The 17,919-nt window shown below is 50.6% G+C and overlaps 1 protein-coding gene and 1 non-coding gene across 3 annotated transcripts; one reads left to right on the top strand and one right to left on the bottom strand.

Annotated features, from left to right (window-relative positions):
• Window positions 1-1,747: 1,747 nt before the first annotated feature.
• Window positions 1,748-1,865, top strand: LOC118969419 (U5 spliceosomal RNA). The gene has a single exon (XR_005057356.1). It is a non-coding gene; the product is annotated as a U5 spliceosomal RNA (small nuclear RNA).
• A 6,141-nt stretch (window positions 1,866-8,006) lies between these two features.
• On the bottom strand, window positions 8,007-14,020 carry KIAA2013 (KIAA2013 ortholog). 2 transcript variants are annotated; one of them, XM_017643272.3, is made up of 4 exons: window positions 12,819-14,020; window positions 10,618-10,916; window positions 10,063-10,542; window positions 8,007-8,680 (listed from the first exon to the last, which is right to left on the bottom strand). In XM_017643272.3, exons 1-4 carry the CDS (start codon window positions 13,849-13,851, stop codon window positions 8,663-8,665), a joined length of 1,830 nt encoding a protein of 609 aa, XP_017498761.2. In that variant the 5' UTR covers window positions 13,852-14,020; the 3' UTR covers window positions 8,007-8,662. The 2 variants fall into 2 exon arrangements, with proteins under 2 accessions (XP_017498761.2, XP_036855896.1); XM_037000001.2 differs by having other exon boundaries at window positions 10,063-10,916; window positions 12,819-14,019.
• Between the last annotated feature and the right edge of the window lie 3,899 nt (window positions 14,021-17,919).

Consider the following 17,919-nt stretch of genomic DNA (forward strand, 5'->3'; position numbering starts at 1 on the left):
ACAAAGAAAGAAAGAGGCCTCTCTTGACCTCACACGCCTCCTGCTGGTCTCTGAGCCTCCACTCCAGCCCCTCCCACTCCCTCCCTGCAGTTGGGCTTCTAAGAAATCCTCTGGTCAAGGTCACCCACTCCCAAGTTGTGACATCTACTGGCCTTTGCATCCCACCTTACTTGACCTCTAGGAAACATTTACCATAACGAACTGCTCCATTCTTCTGCACTTGATTTCTGTGCAGCTCCTGCCCCTGGTTTTCCTCCTGCTTCTCTGGCATCTTCCTCATCTCCTTCACATGCTCCCCCTCTGCACCACCCCTCCCTCTGCCACCATCCCCTGAGAACCTACCAAGACTTTTTTCTCTCCTCTCTTCCCACCCTTTCCCAGGCCTTACCCCACCTTCCCATGCCCAAACCACCACGTTTTTCTCTCTGGCTATAATGCTCAGCTTCCTAATTCACCTCCCCTACAATTGACATATTAACCAGAATAGTTTTCTCAACCTAGCTGCATCACAATCACCTGGAGGACTTGGTGGGACCCAGGGTTTGAGATTCAGTAGGTCTGGAATAGGACCCAAGAATTTGCACCTCTCACAAGAACCCAGGTGATGCAGATCAGAGGGCCCTGGGACCTGGAAAGAACCATGGTATTAAAACACAAATCTGATTGTGTTCATCTCTTAAAACTCTTCAGTGCCTCCCTATTGCACTTAGAGTAAATTCAGGCTGTTAGTTTGGCACCAAGTCATCTGGCTATACCCTCCAGCACTGTGCCTTCCTGCCGAGAATGCCCTATCTGCCCAGCTTCTATGAATCTTTTAGTGCCTGCTCAGATGTCATCGAGTATTGTTATCAGTGCTTATCACACACACCTGGCTCCCCATCACAGAGCCAGCTCCTTGAAGATAAATGTTAGGGCTATCACTCCATCCCTGGAGTCCAGCACAGGGTTGAACACAGTTGTCAATAAACGTTTGTGAATGAATGGATGGATAGATGGAAATTTGTGGATAAAATTGTAACATTTTCCAGAATATCTCGCCTGGCTTTAGTGCGTTTGCAATCTTCAGGGGTGGAGAGAAGTTCATCTCCATATCAATGGGTAATTACCTGGGCAAAGGAGGGCTTATCTGTACCTGAGAGTGGGGGGGAGGGCCGGTTTTGCTTCTGCTGGAGCAGGAAAGAGAGAAGGGCCCGGACTGCACTCTGTAAGCAATAAACGGGTTTTAAACTTTATTTCTCCCTTTGACTGATTTCTGTTTTTAGAGGTATTTTGCCCCAGGATTTCCTGGCCCCGGACTTACATAATTATTTCCAAGTTTAATTTTATTATTTTATGTATTGAAATGCAAAAGGAATTTGTATTTGGAGTGACAATTGCAACACTGACTTTCTGGTTGGAGCAGGCTCAGGTCTATAATCCTGAAAATCTGGCCTCTGCTCTGCCACCTGGTGGTAATACCGGTCCCTGCATCAAAAATGAATGTACTATTTAAGATACTTCCGGAAACCGGAGAGTGACGAAAGATTTCGTTAGCGTACCCATAATGCAATGCACACAGGACGACTTTCTGATTTAAAAATGACTAGATTCTCCTCTTTCTTCAAACTATTTTTCTTAAAAAATGAGACTTCTCTTACAGAATTGTCTGAGAAAAGCATGAATGTCACCCTTTCGTTCGTGTAAATAATCACCATTATTGTGTTAGGAGTGACAGTTACCCGAGGGACATGGGCCACCATGGCCAAATATGCTCTGGTTTCTCTTCAGATCGCATAAATCTTTCGCCTTTTACTAAAGATTTCCGTGGAGAGGAACAATTCTGAGTTTTTACCTAATTTTTTGAGGCCTTGTCTTTGAACAAGGCTGGCAATGGTATTAAGAAAGACACTATGTTTCCTTGTCTCAGCCTGTGAGTTTATTAAGCGGAGTTTCGCTGTCTTACAAGCTACTCCCTATACTTCTGGGTCGTGGTGGTGTGGCTGTTGGTTTACTCGGTTACTATCTCCAGCTCCTTCCAGAAACAACGAACAAAAGGAGCAGAGGTCCACTACTCTTCTAGTCGTGTTTGGGCGTCAAGTCACACCTGGAGCAGAGTGGACATGTTGACTATACGGGACGGGAAATCTGCTTTTGGGGTGAGCTGGGACACGCAGCCTCTGCCCTAGGACGCCGGCTCCGGGCTCTTGACTCGGACCTCACACCACGGGCTTTCCTGGGCCTCTGGCTTGCCCACAACAGCCTCCATAATCCTATGAGCCAAATCCCATAATACATCTTCATTTTTATATATCTGTACATATCCTACTGGTTCTGGTTCTCTGGAGAACCCTGACTAATACAGTCACCATTACAGGATAGAAGAGAACCAATTCATTATTTTGAAAATTGGTAAGTAAAGAGAAAGAATTAAGCATTTATCCTACTTATACAAACTATCTACTTGGTGAGAGGGCAACTTTGCTGTTACAGAAGAATTCCAGCTAAAATAACGAAGGGTTGATAGAAGTAAAATAGCACCATTTTTTTTACCCTAATGCCCGAAAAGAGCTAGACACCAGCTGCTAACATTGCAAGAAGAAAACTAGATTTTACTTGCCTGAGAGAGCACATTACTTCTATGAGGCAGTCGGCCAGGGAAAAAAAACCAAACTTGAATCTGATCGAGACTCGGGATCTGACTACCAATTTCCAGAAGCGCAGAGCACAGGAGACGGATACGATCAGCGAAGTCCTGGCTTCAGGGACCTCTCCGAGACGAACACCAGATTTCTTCCAACAAATTAATTGCAAGAAAAAAAAAACACTATATATTGAAAGAAACTTAAAGGCCATTATCAACCCCTCTCACCGTGCAGAACTTCTTGGGATCCTGGTTTAAACAAGCACCGTTTTAAACATTTACTACATTTATGCAACCCCCTCATTTTTTAACGTGACTGGATGTTTGATGATATTAAGGAATTACTGTTTTTGGTATGATTATCATATTGTGATTATAGTCATTTTTTTAAACTTATATTTCAGAAGTAAATACAGCAATATCTAAGAAGGAAGGTATTTATTTGTCTTAGATTTGCCTCACAACAATGTGAGTAAACAAACCCCCTCAATAGTAAAATTTTGTTTATGGAAAAAATAATGTGAGTGGAAGAGAAGCGGTTGATGGTGGTCAGGACTTGATGATGGAGGCGTATTATGTAATTAGGGCTACTTTTATGTATGTTAAACATGATCCGTGATTTCAAAGTTTTGAATATACTTTAAAAACAAGACTGTGATTGGTAACATATGTGCTTCTTTATGAATAAAGCAAATATTGGGAACACGTACCAAGTCTCATGACTCCCCTAATTTCAAATCATACTGTAACAGGTATGAACATGTCTGTGACGCCTATTTGTGATAATGACATAAATGCCAAAGTTAATCATGGCAGGAAATGCTAAATTTCAGTTAGAGGTTAAGGAAAGCAGACGCCTTGAATTCTGTGCGTGGACCCCAGGTTTAGAAGCCCTGATCTTCATTCGCCTGCCTCCACCCTGCCTCCCAGGTACACAGCACAGATCCCGCTGTGAGGACAGGGAGTTTGGAATTCATCAAACACATTCATACAGTCATTTATTTAGTGGGACTTCCTATCCATCTTATGAAATTGGAAGGTGTTACTAGACCCATTTTACATGGTGGAAACAGTGCGTAAACATTTAACTCACTTGTTTGAGGTTACACCACGATCATGACAGAGCTGGAGATGCCCCCCAGGTCCCTAACTCCTAGCCCAGAGCTCGCTCTGTCACCTCCAGCTCCCCTCCCAGAAACACTGCCGAGTTACCTTTCCTCTGAAGTTTCTATTCTGAGAGCAGCCACAGCCTTTCTGCGCTCCCCGTCCTGGTTTGTCATCTCCTAGGGTGCCCACTGGTTCCCCTAGGTCTCAGTTCCTGCTTTTTAAAAATAGGTGGTAAATCTGTCCTTCCTTGGTTTTGGGGGAAGCTGTAAAGATTGGCTAAATTATGACAGTAACCGGAGAGGAGGAAGTGATGTGTCCATCTTAAGAGTTGCTTATTATCTGTAATGTTATTATTGCCATGAGTTCGGGCCAGAGCCCACCTATCCTTTCCCTTTAGAAGTCAACAACACAGGTCAATAAACCCCAGTTTTCTAATCTTATTGCCCACTTTCTTCGCTTCACGGATTCTACAGTCCCCTTGCCTCCCTAAGCTTCCCCAGCTCTGTACACTTACTCACGTTCTGCCCACTGCCTGGATGGTCCTCTCCCATGCCTTAGCCTGGCTGACACCCAGCATCCTCAGGTGCCAGCCTTCTCCAGGGAGCCACCCCGACCCTCCAGTGGAGGTCAGCTGTGCCAGCCCCACATTCCTACAGCCCCAGTCATGGTGTAATTGCCTGGCTTCTTATCTGTCTCCCCATTTAGACTGTGCATTCCATAAGGTTGGGGACTGTCTTTATTATTCCCCTCTTTCCAGGGCTTAGTGCTCATGGTCTCAGAGCCCCACTTTCCTCATCTGTAAAATGGGAGTGAAACTTACTCTGCAGGTACCCTGGAGACCTATGCTTTGCTGCCAAGCAACTATTCCCCCTCCTTTCTGATAAGTGTCCTAAATTCCTTTGGGGAACCACCCCTCTCCTACTATTCTCTGGTTGGTGGTTTGAGATTGACCACGTGCCCAGCTCTGAGGAGGTGGTCTGGTTGGCCTAACCTAATTAACATATCTCTTGCACCCAGGCCACAGTGACTAGCTCAGGATGAGCTACCCAATCTGAGGTGGACCACAGCACTTTGGGTAGGAATTCAGTAGGCTGGGACCCAGATTCTGCTGGCCTCACTAGCAGGGCATCAGGCTTGTGATAACTGTGGACTTTTTGTTTATCACAAGGGTAGCCAGCCAGTCTGAGGATGGAAACCAGTCTAAAGAAAGTAGAGCAGATATGCATCTTACTGAAGTCACTTGGGTCCTGGGTCAAGCCATTCCTGAAGCTCCTACTGGACTATAGTGTTACATGAATTAGTACTTTTCCTTTTGTTTAAGCCAATTATAATTAACTTTTTTTTTCTGCATGGCTTACTAAAAGATTCACAATGAATTCAAATTTACTGAATCAAATGATTTATCTGAAGTTTCCATTGGGTGAAAGTCCAGAGGAGAGGCTTCCAGAAACCAGAAATGCCAGGCTATAGTAGCCTGTTCAGGATGAGGCTGTTTGCTCAGCCAGCACCCAGCCACTGAGATGAACCCCCACCGCCCCAACATCTGAGCCTCCTTATAGCAATTGGGGTGATCTGCCCAATCGCCAGACCCCTAACCCAATGTCAGAAGCTCAGACCACTGCTGCAGGATTAAAGTAAGCTCCCCAAAGTGCCGGTTATCTTGTTCTTAGGCTTTCTTTTATGTCAGGCATCCTTCTGAGAATCTGAAGAAAGCTACAGAAACTGTCTTCATAAAAAAATGTACATACATCTTGTGGTTCCAGCTGTTCACACCTCCCTTGAAGCCAGGTCACAAACTCTTGAACAAGAAAAGCCCTGAGGTTTCTTCTTTATCGGAGAGCCTACGAAGCTCCTTAGTCTTGTTTCCACCTCCGAGAAGTTCCTCTCCTCCCCTGGAAGAATTTGCCTGTCTTGGCTGGTCCTGGCACCTGTAACAGGATGCAGAGACTGGGCCCTACATAGAACAGAAATGCGGCTCTGCAGCTTGGAAGGCCGCCATCAGAGCACCAGCACGGTCAGGCCCTGCTGAGGGCCTCTTCAGTTGCAAGTGGCCGTCCTCCCCTCGGAAACTCACCTCACGTGGCGGGAAAGGGACGAGGCCCATTCCCAAGGGCTCCACCCACAGGATCCCATCACCTCCCAAAGGCCCCACCTCCTAACACCATCACCTCTGGGGGTGGGATTTCAGTGTGTTATTTTGGTGGGGACACAGTCAGCCCCTGACAGTGCCCTTGGGAGAACCCAGCTTCCTCCCAGAAACAGTCTCCGGAGGAGCCAAGGGCCTCACAGGGTCTTAGTCTGGGCAGGAGCTTGTGTGCAGGTAGTTCATTTGAGAAAAGATCCCAGGGGCCAGGAGTGGCGCCTGGGGAAGATAAAGCAGAGGGAGGGGAAACCCAATCAGGGTGCCTGGTGTCTAGTGCTTCACCTCCGCGGGCAGCGGGGGCCTGATCCCGCGGCGCCGTCTGAGGAGCTGTATAACTTCCGTCCCAGAATTGTCCACCAAAGGACAGAGGAGGGAGCACGTGTCCACGGGCTCCGTCTGCGCTGGGCGAAGAACTGCTCTGAGTGGTGTTATCCTTCAGCTGCGTCAAGGCTGCACACTCCCAGAGGGCCCAGCGGCTTCCTGAAGGGGAGGGCAGCTGAGGCAAGGTGCTGCTGACAGCTGCACAGTTTGTGGTGGCAGCCACGGCAGGAGGTGCTGAGAGGATGTGAGGTGGAGCGCAGGAGGCGTGCAGGGCAGGGAGGGTTCCAGGGAGGGAGCCCATTTCCCAGCCAACCTTTCAGCTGTTGGGAAGCACTGAGGAGTGTGACATTAAATTTTCTGTACCAGGCTCCTGAGAAGGCAATTTGATAAAACCTCTTGGGGCATCTGGCCCAAGAGGCCGAGACTACTGCACTGCAAGGCGGACCCACTGAGGGTAGGGCCTGGCCTTCTCCCTGCTGAGGCCCGATCACCTTCCTCTCTGCGAGCACTGCCGAATGGGAGGCACTGCTCAGGTTCCTGGCAGACGCCGAGATTCTTTTAGCGTGAGCCACTGCTGCCATCCCTGCGAGGAGAGAAAATCCTTTCTCATCTGGAGGAAGGCCCGCGGACAGACGCAGAGAGAGGCTGCACCTACCTGGAGCTGGAGGTGGCACTTCATCCTGGCACTGCATGGCTGCGTGGCCTCGGGCACATTATTCATTTCCTTCTCTCTGGAATTGGGATCTTAACCCCAACAACCTCCTCCCCACCCTGGGCAGCGCTGAAATTAAACATCTACCACATATGATGGGCACTTACACGCGAGCTGTAATTGGCAAATATTTGTTTATTGGAATTCTAGTCATTCAATTGGTATTTCTCAGCACCAGGCACCTGGGTTCGTTTGCGCGCTTATGGCGCCTACAACACGCCAGGTTCCAAGTTAAACGGTGTGGGTGGGGACTGTAAAGTGTGGCCCTTGTCAAGCAGCTTCTAGGTTAATGCAATTGGAGGGCATGTCACACCGTAAACCACACCCAACAGCACCCACGAGGTTTCCGGCCCCCGGGAAATGGGCAAGCCAATGATCCGTGGCTGGGAAAGAAGGCATTTCTGAGCTCCACACTGTGCCAAACAGGAGTGGCAGGTGCATGAACAGAGGCCACCAGAAAGCCAGAGCAACTCGGAGTCAAGCCCGAGACACTTGCTTACTTTCCCTCCTAGCCAGCTGTTGTGGGCCAGACATCCAGCTCCTTGGCAAGCAAGCCAGGCCTCCTGGTGAGTCAGGCGGCTTGGAACACTCGCGTGAGAAACCACAACACTGAGGATCATGGCCTCCCGGGTGCACGGCTGCGCCCCGCTCAGTCCCGTTGTCGTCTCAGGGTGGCTCCATTCTCCTCCCCACAAAGGCAGGGCGTCAGATCTTAGTTTCAGCAAACAACCAGCAGGGGGCCCACTCCAGGTTTCTTCTGGCTGTCCGGTGCTTTGGCCAGCCAAACCCAGGGCAGGCACATTTGGCTGTTCAATTATCAGAGGGCAGGCAGAGGAGGGCCTCGTGGTAGGAAAGGGACCAGGGTGGTGCCCCTCAACCAGCCCACTCGGCTGGGTGGTCCAGAGAACCCCGGTGAGCAGAAGGTAGCACCCCCACATCTCCTGAGCAGACTCCTCTGAAAGGGCAGGAGGTGGGGGAGGCAGGACTGTCATTACTTGGGGCCTGGGTGGCTGGCCCCGCTGCTGCAGACACTACCCAGAGGTCTGGTGACAGAGGAAGATACGAGGTCTCCAGAGGTGTCAATCACACACAGACTGATCATGGAAGTTTGAAAGATTTATTTAAAAACAGAACAAAGAAAGCTTTGGTATTTCAAAACCAACAATCATCAATCACTAGAAAGGTAAACGCCTCCCCCAAAGCCCAGAAGTACAAAACCACAGATCTGCACACGCTCAATAAAGAGATAAGGCGCAACCCCAAGGATGACCCGAACCGCACCCTCCATGCAGGCAGCGAGCAGGGCCTCCGATGCCGCCGAGGTGGTATCGCTCAGAAATCACTGCCAAGATTCACTGTCTAAAGTGTATGTGGAAGCCAGCCAGCAGTATCTCAGCAATAAATTAAAAATTCAGTCAGGAAAGAACACAAGTTTTCCTAGACAAGAGTCTTTTCAAAGAGGACCTATTTCCTGGGACAGAGAAAGGGGGAAGGTGGAAGGAGTGAGTTCAATTTCAAGTATTTTCCATATGGGGTCATTTTATTGAGTCGAAAGCTTACAAAAAGTCCACTGGCCCTTCCCCTCCCGCTCCCCAACGCAAACTCCTGAGCATCCACACGTGCTTCTGCATCACTGGTGTGTCCCCAGCAAGGCACAAAAGGGCGGGTGCTTTCAAAGGATCCCTTGTCTGTAGCAGCAGGACCTTCAGTGCTGGGTGTCTTGTGCAAATGGTGGCTGAAAGCGGGACCATTGGTTCACTCAGACACTGGGATCTTCCTGTTCAATTAACAAAACAAGCTGTTATTGCTCCCTGCCAACCCTTGTGGACAGCTACAGAAATATAAAGAGAAGCAGATGCCCCTGTTAGCACCCCACCTAGGCTCTGGTCCGGCCTTGCAGACAGCTCCTGGCCAGGGACAAGCTAAAACTACCACGGATTTAGCGGCCCGAGCACCTCCACAGGCTGATGCCAAGTGTTCAGTGGGCTCTGCTCTGGCATGGCCCAGCTCCAGCATGAGTAAACTGAGGCACACAGGGCAGTACCCTATCAAGGAGTATGGCCTGACTCCAACTGGTAGAGAAACAAGAGTGGATGGGTATATGCCAAATTAAGAGCAGAGATGCCCATGAACTAGCAAGGGAAAGCAGCTGCTTGCTTATTAGCAGAGGCTGCCAAACCCCCACAATGCAAATTTAGCACTGTTCTATTAGAGCTGGTCAAGAGGCAGTGAACCAGGACCGCGGCCTGCACGCGTCCCTTTGATCTGATGATCTGACTTCCCGTGGGTTCTGCATGCTTGCGGTGCTCAGACCTGGCGCCCACCTTTCTCCCACACCTTCATGCCGAATACTACTTCCCTCTCAAGTTCTGGCCTCAGGCCAGAATCTAAAAACCAGAAGCCACAAAGCCCTGTGTGGAGGTGATAAGGCATTTCTGAGAGTTAAAGAGTTAAACTTCAGGGAGTTAAAGCCTGGCTCTCTAACTCCGTGGCAACACAGACCTAGAGCTTAATCTATCTTTCTGCTCACTACCATCTGTCAAGAGAAGAGAGAGAAGGGAGAACCGGCTCAGCTCTGGAGCACTTTCTCCTGGGACTGCCAACAGTGGACACCCTTGTGTTCCTTCTCCTGGGAAACCCTGGCAGGGGAGGCCCAGGAGACTGAGAGGCAGGGCAGAGCATGTGACCTTCCCCGAGACAAAGACAACAGCCCTGATCCCCAAGATATATTCCAGATGCGAGGCCTAAGCGACTGGTCAAGCTCACAGCCTCCTGGGGGCAAGGCTGTTTCAGGAACCGTGGTGGATGACCCACAGGGCAGGCCCCCACAGGGATGAGGGATGACCTCTGAACCCAGCGAACCCCAGTTATGTTGAATGCTGGGATCCAGTCGGGGAGGAGGGAGGCTGGCCACTCCATGGGAGGCTGGCGGACTCATGTATTCATGCCCGGATTTCCACAGCTCTCCCCTCCTATGGTCTCCTCTTGGAAGTCACTTTTTGACGTCCTCTCAAACTACACTTACTCCTCTGTGTGTTGAGGGTCAAGGGCAGTGGCTTAGGATCTCATCACTGCCCAGGCCTTACCCTGTCCTAGACTCAGGGCACAGCTAAGGCCGGGGTCTCGGACTCTGAAGACACAGACACATGGGCTTTATACCTTGCTCCTGAAGAGGGGCTTGGCCCCAGGCCCACAGTACTCGTTGTAAATGAGCTTGAACAGGAAGAGGTGGAAGAGGGTGATGAGGGAGGCCACGCTGAACCAGAAGAGGAAGGGCAGCCCAGGGTCCTGCTGGGCCATGTGCTCGTCGTGGGCCAGGATGGCCTTGAGGTGCAGTGTGTGCCGCAGATCCTGCAGGTGCGTAAGGTCGGTGGAGATGTACAGCAGGGGCGTGATGGGCTGTGTCACCATGACCGAGAATGTGTGGCCCTGGGGTGCCGAGGTCAGCTCCACAGGCTCGTCCAAGCAGCCTGCCTCACAGGCGTAGATCTTGACGGGCTGGCCACGTGCCTCCACAGACACGTGCAGATACGGCTTGCCCTCAGCGTCCGCGAGCACGGCCAGGTTGATGTGGTCATTCTTGTAGCGGATGCCATGCAAGGCGTAGCTGTTGTGCAGCACGTCGGGGTCAGCCTGGAACTGGAGGTGATTCTCGGTGAACTGCAGCCCCCCAAAGCTGAGCACCATGCCCTGTAGGATGCCTGGGGCACCCACCTTCACCAGCCCCTTGCAGCCACGTTTCTGCAGGGTCAGCTTCCACAGGTCAGAGAGCTGCAGGATCTGCTGGACAGAGGACAGTTGGCCTGGCCAGAGGTTCTCAGCATGCATGGTGGCGTGGCCACTGAAGCAGTGATCTTCATAGTTGAGCGTTGCCTCCATCAGGTCTCGTTCCCTATGGCTCAGGTTGGGGCTGAGCAGTGGGGCCGAGGAACAGGAGAGCATGTAGTACAGCGTCAGGTTCACGGTGAGGCCAGAGGGGGTATGGGCATCTGTGATCTTCTTCATTTCCACACCTGTAATGCCACAAAGGTTGCACATTAAGGAGTAACGGCATGCTTGGGAGACTGAGTTCAGGTAACAGAGTTCAAAGGTTTTGTCCCTAAGGATGAAAGCGGCACTTCCAGTGTCCCTCGAGTAAGAGAGAGTCATCCTGACTGGCTTCCTTACGTGACCACCTTGAACCCTGTGGCCCTGAAACCTAAAATCCTGTTCAAAGGAAGTGGGGCCTCCTGCCAAAGCCCAGAACACAGACTTAGCCAGGAATTGGCACCGACTCTCAGGTGCCAAATAAAAGTCCAGTCCCCCCTTTCCAGAATGCTGTCATCAATGCCTTGCTCAGTCTTGGGCTGCTTCTGTCACCTCTCTCTCCAGTCCTGTAGGTTTACGTAACATCCAGGCACAGCCAAGATCTCCCAAATTTGTATGAACTCTAGACAGACTCAAAACAGCTAACTGACGGCTTGGTGTCTCTACCTGCATGTCTGACAGGCATTTTGAACCTGATGTGGTTTGAGTGCTTCCAGCCCCAAACTAGTATTTCCCTAAATTGTCTCCAGACCTGCTCAAGCACTCCCCACAAATTCAGAAGTCACCCTCAAGTTCTCACTCCCCACAGCTAGTCCACAGCCAAGTCCAGTGGCTCTGCCTCCAAAAGCATCAGAATCCATCCATGTCTGTCTTCACGGTCACAGCTCTGGATCCAGCCACCCTCCTCTCTTACCTGGGCTCCTGCAAAAACCTCACATAGTCTCAGGCTCCCCTGCCCCACTATACTCTAGCTTCTGCATAAAGCAGCCAGAGGGATCTTTAAAGACGTGTATCAGATGGTCGCTGCTCTGCTTCCCATCCGACTTAGAATCAAATTCACCACCCTCACCAAGGCCTACAAGGCCCTTTAGGATCTGGCCACTGCCACCTTCCGCTTGCCCTCTACCCACCAGCCTCGCTCAGCCAAACCTGCTCCCTTGCCTTAGGGCCTCCGCCCTGTTGGCCGCCTCCAGATTGTCACGTGGCCTCTTCCTGCTCTTCAGGTCTCAGCTCACGTGTTCTCTCCTCGGAGGGGCCTCCCCGACAAAAGGAGCTAGACAGAGCCCCACCTTCCCCTATCTTCCCACACACCCTGACCACACCCCAGTCACCCTCAATCAGGTATATTTAACTTTTTTCCATAGAACTTTTATTCTAAAAAGTTATTTTGCCTATGTATTCAAATATTCACTTTTCTAACATCTGTCTTCCCATCCAGAATTTAAGGAAGCACCATGAGAAAAGGAACTTTGTTCTATTCACGTCTGTATCCCTCATGCAGAGAACACTCCCTGGCTGCAGCAGTCAATAAATACTTGTTGAATGAATCAAAACCTCTTTGAACAACTAAATCTAAGGATTAGGACAACTAGAACCCTGGGGCCCAAAATCTGTCTCCCACCTAGAATAGGGTTTTCTTTTCTTAAGCCATCAAGGGGGAAAGCCTTCATCTGACAAGAGCATTCCACTTGCTGAAGACGGCATTCCACTACCTCCTAGGGAAAAGCTGCAGCAGCAAAGGCCACATACCTCAACCTGGCGGAAGTCATGCCAAAAAGCCCTGGCATGTCCTGGCCAGATGGTGGGAAAGTGAAGAAAGAATCTGGAGATCCGCCAGGCCTCTCTCTGCCTGCTGGTTTATCCTTTATGCACTGACCCCAAAAACCACTCTGCTCGTCTACAAAACAAATAAACAGTAAGACCTGCCCTTTGTATTTGGTATTTCATTAGAATCTCATAAATGCCTTCTGAGGTGGGGGCTACTGTTACTACTGAATCCAGGCCCAGAGAGGTTAGGCGACTGGCCCAACATCACACAGATACTAAGTGGTGGAGCAGAGTGTCAGCCCCAGGTCAAACGCCAAGCCCAAGCACTGGCCAGGACTCACCTGGGCTGAACAGCTGAGCCCAGAGGCGCTGGTGGTCCTGAAGCAGCTCAGCTGCTGGCATTTCCAAGAGCTCCAGCATCTCCCTCCGTGCCAAGTCCTGGAGCACCTTGAGCTCCTTGGCTGCTTTGCTTTTGAGCACCTGGGAGGTAAGGGGGCCTGAAACATGCACCACCCACAGCACCGTCTCATCCAACTGTGCCTTCGGAGCCACTTGGAGCCGGTTCACTAACTTCTTGGCGGCCACCACCACCAGGTGCACCAGCCCCGTGGGAGAAGGCGGGGACCGGCCAGAGTACAGGAGGAACTGATGGTCTCCGACCTTCTCCAAGGTACTGGTGAAGGCTCTGGGGACCGGGCCGACGGTGGGCCCCACGGTCTGCAGCGCGGCCACACGCTCCGTGGGGTTGTTGAGCTGGATGCGCTGCAGATAGACGTGCGGTCGGCCCCGGTGCGCCAGAAAGTCCTCTTGAAGCAGCACGCAGTCGCGGCCGGATCCTGTGACAAGGCCGGAGGCCGACGCGGGCCCAGGGACCGCGGCCGCAGGGCCAGAACCTGGGGCTCCGAGCTGCAAGCAACGCACCCGGCGCAGCAGCCCTTCACGCAGCAGCAGCACTGACTCTCCAGCTTCAGAAAGTGCACTCAGAGGGCGCAGCTGCACGAAGGGCACGAAGTCCGGTGCCACAGCGGGCTCTCGCTCCCCCGGGGTCACCCACAGCCGGTTGGCGGCCACGTCCACGGCTAGAAAGCCGTTGGCCACCAGGGCAGGCACGCCAGGGCCCAGCGGTATCGCCTCTCCGCGCTCCCGCAGGCCGCGCCAGACGCGGGTGGCCGCCTCCAGGCAGGCGGAGGGCTCGGCGGCGCCCGGCTTGCCGCGGGCCCAGGACAGCAGGTGCAGGCCGCCCGCCGCCCGCCGCGCCCCGGAACCCCCGAACCACAGCAGCAGCAGCAGGAGGCCGAGCAGGCAGAGCAGGCGGCGGGCCCAGCTGCTCGACAGCAGTCCCGGCAGCCCCTTCAGCCGCTGCTGCAGCCACATCGGGCCGCCGGGCGCGGCGCGGGGGCGGCCGCCGGGCCCGCCGCCCAGCCCACCGTTCCGGCAGCCCGCACCTCACTCCCTGGCCCGGCCCGCGACGAGCACCCCCGCACCGCCGCAGCCGCCGCAGCAGCTGCCACCTCCGCTTCCTCCCTCTTCTCCGTCGCCTCCGGCCGTCAAGCAACACCAGCAGTCAAGCGCCGCCGAGTCTTTTGCGACAGATGGAAAAAGAGGGAGTCAGGAGGGGACAGGGATGGGCCAAAGAAAGGAGGCGGGGCCACGGGGAGAAAGGGGCGGGAGCTGCCGGGGCTGGACCACGTGTCCCCGGGCCTACAGAGGACAGGGTTGGGGTAAGAAGGGTGCTGGAGGCAGCCAGCTTGCTTGTAAAATAAATACCGAGCCAGACAAAGTGAACACCTCTTTGGGCCCCTCTTGCTACTGATGGAATTAACAACCTTATAATTAAAAAAAAATTTTTTTTAACTTTTTTTCTGTGAAAATGATGATCCTCACTGCAAAAGAATAAAGAACAGTACAGAAAAGTACAAAAAGAAAAGAAAAGAAAGGAGAAAGTAGTCACTGTAAACTAGAGTTCCTAGGAAATATTTTGATGATAATTCTTCCAGACCTGTCTGGCGGTGTGTACAGCATATCTGGGAAACAAATCTGGCCCAGAACTGCACGTTTCTCTGCCATGCCAAGCTGTCTTCTTGATGGCAACCTGGAGTTTTAACTTATGAAATAACATAAGACATTAAAGTTTCATATTTTTAAAATGCCTTTAAATTGTAAATATCAATGGAAAAGAAATTTTTCTTTGTTTCTGGGGGAAATATTCAGTAGGGGTAGGGGGGAGGACAATGGGACGATTGTTTCCACTTTGGTTTTAGGCCATTCCAAAGCCAAACAGTGCATCGCAGTTGCTGAAAATTAAACAGTCATTTGAGGTGACTTCCTGTGGGCTGTGACCAGACATGGATGTGTTTGCTGACTTCCAACGCCAGCCTCCTGTAAGAAGGTGCCTGTCTAGGTGATCCTACAGTTCACTTACCTTTTTTTTTTTAAGGTTATTATCAAAACATAAACATAATTCTTAATTCCCACTAGGAGTTCACAAACCCCACAGTATATGTTCACAGATGCTCAGGAATCCATGACCTACATAGTTAGAGACACAGGATCCATCCAACCCCCTCTGGCTGGCAGAAGTTTTTGGGAGGCCCAGTGAAGTGGGAACAAAGGACCAGAGCAGGCTAGATCCCACCTGTGAAATGGGGATGACTCTGAAATGAAATGACTCTGTCACCTTTTTGAGGAATAAATAAGTTAATGCAGGCAAAGCATGTAAGGTGCATGACACATGGTAAGAGCTCAGTAAATGTAAATGCACAAGATTATTTCTGCTATTACAAGCAACTGTGTAATGGGCCCACTTGTGTGAATGCTTCTAGGGGAGTAATTCCTGGAAACAGGTTCCTAGGTCAAAAGGAACCCTCATTGTTTGTGCTCTTAACTCCCTAGCCACTCTCAAACACTGCAGGGGAGAAGACTCACAGCCAAGCACCAGCAGCATAGGCACAACGAAGCCAGGGGGTCAAGGGTGAGGACCTGGCATAGGCTGCCTGGATTTAAATCTTGGCCTTACCCCCTTGCTAGCAAGTCAACTAATTTCCCTGCATCTCAGTTTCTCCATCCATAAAATGGGGGTTATAAAACAGTAGGCTTACTCTGAGATTAAATCTAAAAAAACACATGGAACACTTAGCATACTGCCTGGCTTAAAACCACCATTCATCATTTATTATCTTTTGACTAGGAAACAGGAAACACTCATACATGACAGAATCTGAGATGTGAGGAAAAGAAGAGAGTGAAAGTTAAGTCTTCCTGCCTCCTGGTGCCCCAGCCCATCTGTTCCTCTCTCTAGATGCCTCCACCTCTACGTGTTCCTTGGATACTCTGACATAGTCCATCTGCTTACAGATACACAGACATATATCCACATTTTTCCTTTCATGGAATTTCTAGTATATAGCATATGCTTGCAACTTTCTTTTTTTTACTTAGGAGAACAGCTTGGGAATCCTGTTGTTGTTATTATTTTTATTGTTAAAGAAGCCAAGTGCTGGGGGGACTAGTTGATGGGTGTAAAGGGGGAGGAGGCTGAGGGCAGCTGGCAGCACAGTGTGGCTGAGGCCATTGCTCTTCCCCCAGGTTGAAAAAGGAAATGGATAAAAGGAGAAGATTAAACAGGAAAAGTCCCTCATGGCACGAGACACCACCCTCCAGGCCAGCTATGCTCTCTGCACGCTCCTGGGAAAGCAGTCCTGCGCCTTTAACTGTGTCCCACACGTGCTGCACGTACGGGGAGCTCCGGACGGCAGCCACTGCTGGGTAAGGAGACAGGCCCTCTTCTGGGATGAACCTTGGACCAGATTCAACTTACAGCGATCTGGTAAAGGGGGCAGGAAATAGATACCAAAGGAATGGAGGGCAGGCTTTGTCAGGGTGAATCCTTTATCCAGGAGAGTCCAAAGCCTCCAAGATTGGGTACCCCCTCCTGATATACAATGACTCCGGACAGTTGGGACATGGAAGTCCACTGCCCAAGGATTTTTTTCTGTACACAGTACATCACCATCATGGTTCTCCTTGGGTCCCAGAAAATGGGGTGTGGAGAGCAGGGTTCCAAAGCTACCTCTACCTTACTGTGGTCCCACATTAGCTGTGTGACACTGAGAAAGCTGCTTCACTTCTCTGAGCCCTCCCCTGCCTTCCTCATTTTGCAAATGGGGACAATACTGCCTAAATTCTCAGGGCTGTTGTGAACAGCACTCTGAAATCTGAGCCAGCCAACATCGTTCATTCTCCTCTCTGCTCAGCCCTCCATTTCCTCCTTGCAGGATCTGGAATTTCTGTCTGCACCCTCCTGAATTAAAAAACATCCGGTAGATTCTGGCACCAAGTCCTGTTCCCAGCTGCAGAAACTCCCCACCCCATGTCCCATTTGGGAGGCTGAAGCCCTGGAATGCATTCATGCCTCTTCCCTTTACTTGCCCTGTTACCTTGAGCTTGTGGCTGGGTTACTCTGGGCTCACTTGTACCATCTATAAAATGAGTAAATCTCTATGCAAGGAAATAATCTTCAAGGTTCCTAGGAATTGCATCTATCTGCTTTAAACAGCAGGTGTTGGCTTTGTTTGGATTGTACACATAGTATATATATATATTTTTTTAAATCTAAAAACTGTGAAAAATATAAATAAAATAAAAACTACCTGACAATAACACAATATATAAAAAAGTGCATATATATATATTTATATATATATATAAATATATATATATAGTCACATTTGGCTGTCATTTTCTTTTAATGTGTCTCTGTGCATTGTATCTCTAAGAATGTATTTTTACTGGGTGGGCTCGTACTGTTTTTTCCACTTGACATCGTATTGGTAGTCTACAGTATTTTTCCCTTGCTGGAGAAATCTTAGAATGCTGTTGATTTCTCCTTCTGCCAGCACGTAAGCACAGCCTGCTCTGTGTTGTTCACGGCTGTCCATGACATTCCTCCTCCGCCCTCCACCTTTTGCCCCAGGGTGCAAGGGGTGGAGGGCGTCCCTGCCCCTCAGTAGGTTTGAACCTGCTGCCTGCTCCTCTGGAAACTAAGCTACTGGAAAGAGGCTTCTAGACCCCTGTCTGAAGGTCCCTTCCAAGGAAAGGAGGGTTCCCCCCCCAGAAATGGGTGCTCCTAGCTGACATCTGCCCCAGGAGCCCTTGCTCTAGAGAACCTTGAGTTATTTGTTGGGCTTTCCCAGGAGCGTGCAGAGAGCATAGCTGGCCTGGAGGGCTATGTCTCATGCCATGACCTGTAAAAAGGCCCTAAACAATTTCTTCTTTCCCTCCCTGGCCCTTCCTCCCTTCCTTCCTTTTCCACTCTTTATTCACTCATTCATTCACTCACTCATTCATTCATTCATCAATGTGACCTCAGCAACAAGATCTTCCTTAGCTTAGACGTTCCGGTGCGCATCAGGTAGGTAGATTAAGCGATTCCCTTTTGGGGGG

This window comes from Manis javanica, chromosome 4 (assembly GCF_040802235.1).
Source record: "Manis javanica isolate MJ-LG chromosome 4, MJ_LKY, whole genome shotgun sequence".
Taxonomy (NCBI): Eukaryota; Metazoa; Chordata; class Mammalia; order Pholidota; family Manidae; genus Manis; species Manis javanica.

Bases quoted from the DNA above. Each gene is read 5' to 3' on its own strand.
- KIAA2013 (XM_037000001.2), bottom strand. From the start codon at position 13,851: ATGTGGCTGCAGCAGCGGCTGAAGGGGCTGCCGGGACTGCTGTCGAGC. The intron at 10,917-12,818 runs GTGAGTCCTGGC...GTGGCATTACAG, and splicing joins GGCTCAGCTGTTCAGCCCAG to GTGTGGAAATGAAGAAGATC.